The following is an 8,756-nucleotide window of genomic DNA, read 5'->3' as shown; positions in this document are numbered from 1 at the left end:
GAACTGCTGTATGGAAAGTGAATTTGCTCTGTAAATCTTCACCCAAATCACAATAAATAATAATAAAAAAATTTTTTTTAAATAAATAGCCAAATCAATCAATTTAACTAATTGCTGGATTTGTAACCCTTCCCCTAGGTCTGTACATGATACTTCAGATCCATTTGCTTTTCCAGTATCTAATTATAGCCTTGTACCCAAAGCCACTATCAACCTCAACTTTAATTTTAAACAAGCTGTATGTTTCAAGTTATAGTACTCCCTTGAACTAGAGACTTTGCCCCAAGTGCCTTGTTTTAACTTTAACTACACTTAATTTAACTGAGGTAGATTGCTCCAGCCTAAAATCTTTCCTGCTTCCTAGAGTTGCCAAAATGTTTGAGGATTGATGTAAAGACTGGGATGGATATCCTGTCTTAACTATAAAACCTCCTGGGAATTATACAGTGCTGTTAGATGCATCCCAAAAATTACTTGGCTATAAAAATAATTACACAGCATGATCTTTATGTTAAAAAAAATTGGAACCCAATAAGATTTGGACAACTGTCAATTTGTAAAAATTCTCTAACAGAAAAGTGGCTTGAACAAACTAATCAAACCATCCCTTTCTGTTTTAGTTATCTTCGTGCTTCTCTAAAAGGAATATACCATAAATGGGTGACTTTAGCAAACAGGAGTTTATTCTCTTACATTTTTGGAGGCTAGAAGTCTGAGTTCAAAGTGCCAGGGTCCAGGGGCTGGGTGAAAGCCCCTCGACCTTGGGTTTCAGCTCTGCCTCTTGCTCCCAGCCCATTGGAGCTGGAGGCTTTCTTCACTAAGGCAGTTGCTGGCTGCTGAGGCTGTCACACCAAAGGTCAACAAGTAAAAAGGCACAGTCCTGATATTACCAAACCACATGTCAGGCCATTGATTCAAGTCCATTGAGAGTCCCAAGATTGGAAGACAACATGGCAGGCTGCTGAATAACAACTTGGCTACATGCAGGATTCAAGCATACCAGAAGCTACAGACCATTCCCAAAACTTCTCCTTTTATACTAGAAGCAGACCACATCCCTAAAGCAGCTACACAGCTTCTCATGGCAGATTCCACCATGGAGTCGACTGCCAGACTCATAATGCGGAATAACTGCAACCAGCTGCCCAGCCACTCAAAACCAGGCCCAGCCAAGTTGACACATAACCTTAACTACCACACATCCCCAAACATCCATACCCAAGATAACATAATTTGTGCCCCAAAAGGTTATATATTTTTATGTGGAGGATCAGATTACTCCAGTAAATCAAACCACAACCCAAGTGATAAACTCTATGCATGGGTACACCATGTTCAGATGGATGGCATATGGTAGGCAATGTACTCTAGGACAATTAGGAGTACCTTTAAATATGAGGGTTTTTTTTAAGTATGTGTAAGGAGCTCTGGTGGTACAGTGGTTAAAACATTCAGTTGCTAATCAAAAGGTCAGCGTTTTGAACCCACCAGCAGCTCTGTGGGACACACATTAGGCAGTCTGTTTCTGTAAAGATCTATAGCCTTGGAAACCTCATGGGGTAGTTCTCTATTTGGTCACTATAAATTGAAATAGACTCAATGGCAGTGGATAAGTTTAAATATCTGTACTCACGATGAAAGTAAAGATTGGTACAGTAGCCTAAAAATTTTAAGATGGAGCAAACTCAAGATACCTGGATATACTATAAACCCATAAACTATGCACCTGGGTTAGGTTACCGATTCCTCCAAAATTTATTTTGGTTTTATGGGATTGCTAGCTTAGAAACAGCTGTATGTAAAATATCTATGGAAATAGAACAAATGATAAATAACCTAGCCAGTTCCATAGAGCAACAGGATAATCTTTAAATTTCCTTGTCAGAGTTGTGTTAAGTAATGGAATTGTTTTAGATTTTCTCTTAGCACAACAAGGAGGAATCTGTGGTATAACCAATACCTCCTATCAAGTAGAGAAAAACATTGAAATGGTGTGCCAACCTACTTGGTTACACATAAACGACCCTGAAGATAATTCTCCTCCTTTTGAAAAGTATTAGCTTTTTGGGACACTAATACTTCCCAAAAAGTATTGTGTTGTTGTTATGTGCCCTCGAGTCGGACCCGACTCCTAGCGACCCCTCCTTGGGTTTCCAAGGCAGTATCACTACGGAAGTAGATTGCCCCATCTTCCTTTTGAGGAGTGACTGGTGGGTTTTAACCGCCAGCCTTCTGGTTAGCAGTCAAGTGCCTTAGCCACTATACTACCAGAGCTCCCCCAAAAAAGTATTAGCTTCGGGTTATACTCTATACTACAAACCAGACTAGTTGTTCTCCTTTCTATTGTTTATTTCCTGTTTAATTAAATGTTTCTTTTATTGCATCACTCAACTCTGTACAAAACATTTAACCCCTCATGAACAACATGTTTGTCATGTACTTTGAAGAAATAATTGAAACTACTATAGACATATCTGAAATACTAACTTGAGTATTTAAAAATTTTTACACTCCACAAAGAAGTTTTTTACCTGTCAAGCATTTCTTCCCATTCAGCCTGGCTCTACTAACATCCTTATAATATAAAATTACTGAAACAGAGTTCTTATACAATAGCCTGGTGAAACCCCCTGTGATGGTGTTTGTCTAATGACACCCAAGCATTGCCATTTGTCCAACAGCATCTGGATCTTAAAGGCTTGTAAACAACAACCAGCCATGTATAAATCCTAATTGAAGCCTTGCAGAAGAAGATTTATTCCTTTGTGGATGATTAGAGCCTAGTAATATGGACCTGAAAACTAGCTCACCCCAAAGATGAGGCTCCTAGCTCAAGCAAGGTGAAAATAAAGTCCATGCAGAAGAAAAGTACTCTTTAGTGATCATCAAATTCCCAAAGAAATTCTTGATCAAAAGAGGATAAAATAAAGAAGAGCATTTTAAAACTCAGGCCTTGATGTGACTAAAGGCTAAAGAGGTCTGACTTGGAAATTTTCTTGCCTTAAGTAATTCCATTTTGCTAAAATACATCTTGTCATTTTCTTTTTGCAAAAACTTGACTTAGGTACAAGCAGTTCTTAACAGGAAAAGGCTGTGTTGCCTATCTCTATCACTTATTTCAATTCAATTTTGGGGTTAGAAATGACCGATGTTGAGATTATTTTGTGTGAACAGGTGTTTGGACATAGTGTTAAGCATGTGATTTCAGACCCTCCCTAACGATAATGTCTTTTTCACCTTTTTAAAATTTTTACATATGATTTGTACTTAGAAAATACTTGTAATTTTAAATTTATTCTAAGAATTTGTAATCTTGTCACCTGAAGTCCCCTTTTGCAAAGGAGGTTGACTCCTGCAAAAGGTTGTCAACTGACATTCTGATACCTGAAGCTTTACAAATGTTATCCAATTAGAAAATACTGCAAATACACCCTCCTATTTGTGTTTTTTACCTTTATTAACCTTTGTAATAGTAAGGTTTTCAGAGCACATTGCCAGGGCTGGTTGGCTCTTTGTTCCCCATTTTGCAAAATGCCTTTCTACCATTAATAAAACTCTGCTGTTTTTACTTTAAACAGACTTGTATTTTTTTTTTTTTTACTAGGATATCCTACTGAGTAAACATTCCAGATTTTTCCTACCTAAATCTACTTTTGTTGTCATTTATGAAATTTGTCCTTCCCTCTCAATTAAGCCTTTGTCCACAAGATTAAGGTTGATGACTTTAATTACGACAAAACACTTCAGAGCATTAAGCTAAACAACAAATAACATTGTGTGTAAGCATCCACATTTTATCTATTCATTATGGCCAAGAAAACAGAGGAAGTTGTACTCCTTTATTGACAACTTCTCATCTCTGAATTTGCCTTTACTAAATACTCTGACAATGGCTGTGGGCCATTTAAATGTTTTTCCTTTTGCCAGCTAGCACTGATGCTTTGTGAATAGAGGACACTGGAAAGAGTGGATAAAGAAAGTATTTTTCTTCCTATTTCTGGTGTGCTGCTCACTGGGCAGGCTATTTCTAAATAGCTGCTTCTTCAGTGCCCAGTTCCTTCAGCCTTCTCCAGTACCCAGATGCTATGGGATATGGTATCATCAGCACCCAGTAGCCAGTGGCTTCCTCTAGCACCCTCCCTTTGGTGGTTTTGTAATAGAGTACCTTTGGTGAGAGACACCTTCCTGTGAACATCTTTTCCAGATGGATTCCAGAGGGTGGGTTTCTACTAAGTTTCAGAGGGTTCTAGAAAGTTCCAATCCAGCAAATTCTGTCTTCAAGACACCACAGCATCTTTCTTGCACTGAATGAGCCTTGATTGGCTGTGGCCTCTCTAACAAGGTCTACACCTCAGTCCTGGGGAGAAAGTGGGGGTGGTAGGTGCTCCATCTCACTTATAGGGGTGATCCGTTGCTGTTGAGTCCATTCTGAAGGATGATGACCCCATGTATTACAGAGAACTCCTTTTTTTTCCCCTGTAATCTCTATGGAAGCAGATGGCCAGGACTTTCTTCAGTGGCACTGCTAGGTGGGTTTGAACTGCCAATCTTCAGGTTAGTAGCCAATTGCAAGCTGCTTGTACTACCCAGAGAACTTCATCTAGAGGTGTTGGGTATTATATCTATTATGTATCTTCTATTCCTATATTCGTCTTACCCACTTTGGTCATGTTGTCAGAAGGGACCATTCCCTGGAGAAGGATATCATGTTTGATAAAGTAAAGGGTCAGCAAAGAAGGGGAAGCTGGTCAACAAGATGTTTTGACACAGTGGCTGCAATGATAGGCTAAAGCATAGCAAGGATTGTGAGGATGGTGCAGGACTGGGTAGTATTTCATTCTGTTGTACATGGGATTGCTTTGAGTCAGGGCTGACTCGGTGGCACCTAAGGACAACAACATTCTTATGTTCTTCAGAATTCTCTTTACTTCTCACTAGCTAATCCCTCATCACTCAGCTCTCCTGCTATCATTAATAATTGCTTATCTTAAACTTTTCCTGTTCAAATTATTTTGTGATTTTTTGCTCTGATTGCACTCAGATTGATACAGAAGTGATCACTGGAATAACAATGGCAAACAGACTTTAAATATGATACAAATATATTCTCACATGGTTTTACAGCATTGCATGTGAAGTGGGCATGGCAAGCATTATTAGTCACATTTTACAAATGAGGAACAAGGCTCACATAATTTAACTGCAAGGTCATAGCCATTTTTATCATCTGTAAAATGGGGATAATAAGAAAATCTACCTCCTAGGATTACTGAAAAGGTTAAATGAAGTGAAGTATGTAAAGTGCTAGCATATGGTAAATGCTTGACTAATGTTAATTGTTATACACATCAAACTTGAACTGTAGAAATTATTCATATAGTCTGCTGTATTGCTAAACTACATGTAATGAGTTGGCTATGGTTTAGATATATTTGCTATATCTTTTCTTTTCCAGTAATGACATTTGTTTTATGAAATACCATTGCATAACAACCAAAGATAAACCAATCATTTTATAATTACCATGTGTAAGGTTTTTGCTGAAGGGAAAAAAAATGGCCAGAGGGAGAGATAACCAGGTTTATGTAGCATAATGGAATTCTAGGTCCATGGTGGTCAATGGCTGAGTAGTGAGTGAGGTAACTAAATTATTAAGAATACAGCAATAAAGGTAGGTGAAACTTCAAATTTGAATGTTTTAATATAAAAAATGCAGCTTTAACTTTTCTAGTCTCATCAGCTTCAGCTTCTATTAATTACTTCTTTTGGTCAAGGCTTGGGGTGAGAACATTTAAGATAAAGTAGAAAAAGAAAGAGACCCAGATTACTCTATCTTTGTCAATTATTCTATAAACTCTGATCACTGGAGATCTTAGTAACCAAGTACTGAAAGTTGACATTGTAGTAAGAGTTTCAGGATGTAAACAAATATAGTCCTGAACCTCTAGTCCCATGCATAAACATATGAAATATGTAAAAATACTTGGTTAATGTAAACTACTTTGACAGTATTTGAAAACACAATATAGAATTTTCCGATAGGAATAGAATATGGTATGTGTTAAACTTTTAGATGGGGAAAATATAAAATGCTTTATGACTGAGTAAAAATTTCATATGCAGTATTTATCAGAAACAGTGGAAATTTTTAGAAATAGTCTTTCTTTTTAACAAAATGAGACCCATGCTCTGGATTGGAGGGAGGTCTGGTTGCACAGTGGTTAAAGCAGTCAGCTGCTAACCAATAGGTCAGTGGATCCAACCCACCAGCAGCTCTGAGGGAGAAAGATGAGGCAGTCAGCTTCTGTGAAGATTTATAGCCTTGGAAACAGTTTTAGGCAGTTCTACTCTATCCTATAGGGTCTCTATGAGTCTGTGTCAACTGGATGGCAGTGGGTTTTTGGTTTTGGCTCTAGACTGGTAAGGTATTTTCATTTGGTAGAAAAATGATTTTAAAGAAAAGTGACAACGAAATAAGCGCTCCATTACTTCCCTCAGGCACAAAACCCTCTAGTGGCTAGCCTCCTTTTCGAGGGGGAGGGAAAAAATTAGAACAAAACAAAACCGCTTTGGCTCCCCGAGAAAAAAAAAAGAGAAAGCCGCTGAGTCAAGTCAGACCCTCACAAAGTTCTTCAAGTTCACTTCAGGAGGCCGAGTCCTCAACCGGAAGTGGCCTCACTGCCCTCACAGGAAGAGCGACTGACTCGGAAACTCCTTGAAGGAACGTCACCACAGAGTTGGCGGTTGCCAGAGCGTCCAACGCCCTTAAAAGCCTCCTCCTTCCTCTGCGCATCACCTAGGCAACAGTAGGCCGTCTGGGAGGGCGGAGGCCAAGCCGCTGAGTTAGCGCCCCAGGCGGCGAACAACGAGTGCTACAGGCTCCTCTTACCATTTTACCCCTCCCCTTTCTCCCCTCCTACCCCCCTCCGCCACTTCGACCCCTCCCTCCTCCTCTCTCTCTCTGTCTCGCTCTCTCTCCTTCCTCCTCCGCCTCCTCAGCTCTTGGGCTAGAATATCTATGGGTCGAAACGTGATGCGATGAATCCAGGAAAGACCGAAACTGGGACGAGGAGTACGGCGGAAGCGGCGGGAGTCTTGGGCATGGGGGCTTCACCACAATAGAGGCAGCCCACCCCTCGCCAGCCCCTCCAGAGCGAAGCCCCCAAACCCCCTCGGGAAAGGATGGCGGCGGCTCCTACCCAGATCGAAGCTGGTGGGTAGCTGTGTCTGTGGGCTAAGGGGGTGGGGGCTTAGCGTGAGGGCTGTCAGTTTCTTTTTAAAAAGCTGCTATTTCTCTTTGCCTCCCTCTCAACCTCTTTTTCCCCTCTCTCTCAGAGCTGTATTACCTGATCGCTAGGTTCTTGCAGTCCGGACCCTGCAACAAATCCGCTCAGGTGAGGGGGAGAAGGAGAGCTGGGAGTCGGTGGGAGTGGTCTCAATGGGGAAATCGAGGCAGTGGGTGAGCCGTTCTGCTGAGGGTGACGGAAGGGCCGGCCTTGACTAGTCCCTACCGTCAGAGGCTGGATTCGAAGTGGGGAGGGAGGAACGTGTTGATGGCTCGAGCTGCTCCTCATATCCATGTTTCCCTTTTGCTTAGGTGCTAGTGCAGGAGCTCGAGGAGCATCAGGTACGAAGCCCCTTCGGGAAGGGGTGGGGAGGGTTGGGGTGAGACTGGTGGAAGGGGAGGGTAAGTCAGGGGCGGAGGGCACACGCCGAGAGGGAGGCTTAGATCTGGGCACCCACAGCTGTTGTTATGGGGTGAACCGGCTTCTTCCCTCAAAAAGGTGGACAACGCTTATGTCTTAACTTGCCCACTCTTCATGTCTTTGGGAGGCGATTTTTCAGCATTTCCTTCTACTTATCTCTGCCCCCAACCGCCCCCCCCCCCGCACCCGTCTAGCTCTGAGGCTATAGCTATCGGGCCAAGGGAAATAAAGACTTAATAGAGTCGAGGACTGGGACCCAGGCTGAGTTGGGTTGATGAGGAGTGGAAGCTTCGCCTTTATCGTTTGCCCCCCTCTCCCTTTCTTTTTCTCCGGCCCCCAGCTGATTCCGCGGCGCTTGGACTGGGAAGGGAAAGAGCACCGGAGAAGCTTTGAGGATCTGGTGAGTGAAGTTTTTATTTCAACTTAATCCAACTCTTTCTCCACTCCTTCCCCACCTTTTCCCCCCAATCCGCCCCCGACCTCTCAGCCTACGCCGTTCTAGAGCTCTGTGCCTAGCCCAAGATCGACTGCCCCTTCCCCCCTCCCTGCGAGGCAGAGAAAGGGTACATTGCCCTCTCTTTGGCCTCGCTTGTTTCCACCCGAAAACTTTGAAGAATGCGTGTTGGTTATCAGAGGTGCCGTATTGCGGCTTGTGAATTTGTTACAAACATCGGAGAAGGCCTATTGTAGGGGGAAAAGGGGAAAGAAACCGGGAGGTTATCTTGGGGCACGTACCAAGGACTGACGCTGGCCAATGATAGCGTTGGTAACAGCCCGGAGTTCCGGATTAGTGGAAGAAAACTGTTTTCTGGTTGGTCACGGCTCGAAATACGGGAACCGGGGCCAGGCGTTTTTGGGAGTGGGGTGGGGGAAGCGGGGGAGGAGGCTCAGGAGGGGAGTTGAAGGACCCAGGGTTGAGAAAAAACGACACAATTAAAAATTATAGAGAGCATCGAGCGAATTCCAAAAATTGCGGGTTTGGGGTAGTCAACTACCTAATAAAAGCGAAGTGTTTGTATATCTTAGAAAATAGCTAATTAAATCACATTT

The 8,756-nt window shown here is 42.3% G+C and overlaps 1 protein-coding gene across 1 annotated transcript in view; it reads left to right on the top strand.

Annotated features, from left to right (window-relative positions):
- Nucleotides 1–7,182: 7,182 nt before the first annotated feature.
- The window catches only part of BRWD3 (bromodomain and WD repeat domain containing 3), a 195,635-nt gene continuing 194,061 nt past the window's right edge, over nt 7,183–8,756 (top strand). Inside the window, exons 1-4 of the mRNA XM_007957508.1 lie at nt 7,183–7,213; nt 7,336–7,394; nt 7,598–7,627; nt 8,047–8,106. Of these exons, the coding sequence (XP_007955699.1) occupies nt 7,183–7,213; nt 7,336–7,394; nt 7,598–7,627; nt 8,047–8,106 (180 nt within the window). The remainder of the gene's footprint in view (nt 7,214–7,335; nt 7,395–7,597; nt 7,628–8,046; nt 8,107–8,756) is intronic.

This window comes from Orycteropus afer, unplaced genomic scaffold (genome assembly GCF_000298275.1).
Source record: "Orycteropus afer afer isolate SDZICR_OR568_19922 unplaced genomic scaffold, OryAfe1.0 scaffold00755, whole genome shotgun sequence".
Taxonomy (NCBI): domain Eukaryota; kingdom Metazoa; phylum Chordata; class Mammalia; order Tubulidentata; family Orycteropodidae; genus Orycteropus; species Orycteropus afer.
The sequence above is the reverse complement of the archived record's forward strand: the minus strand, read 5'-3'. Positions and strand labels throughout refer to the sequence as shown.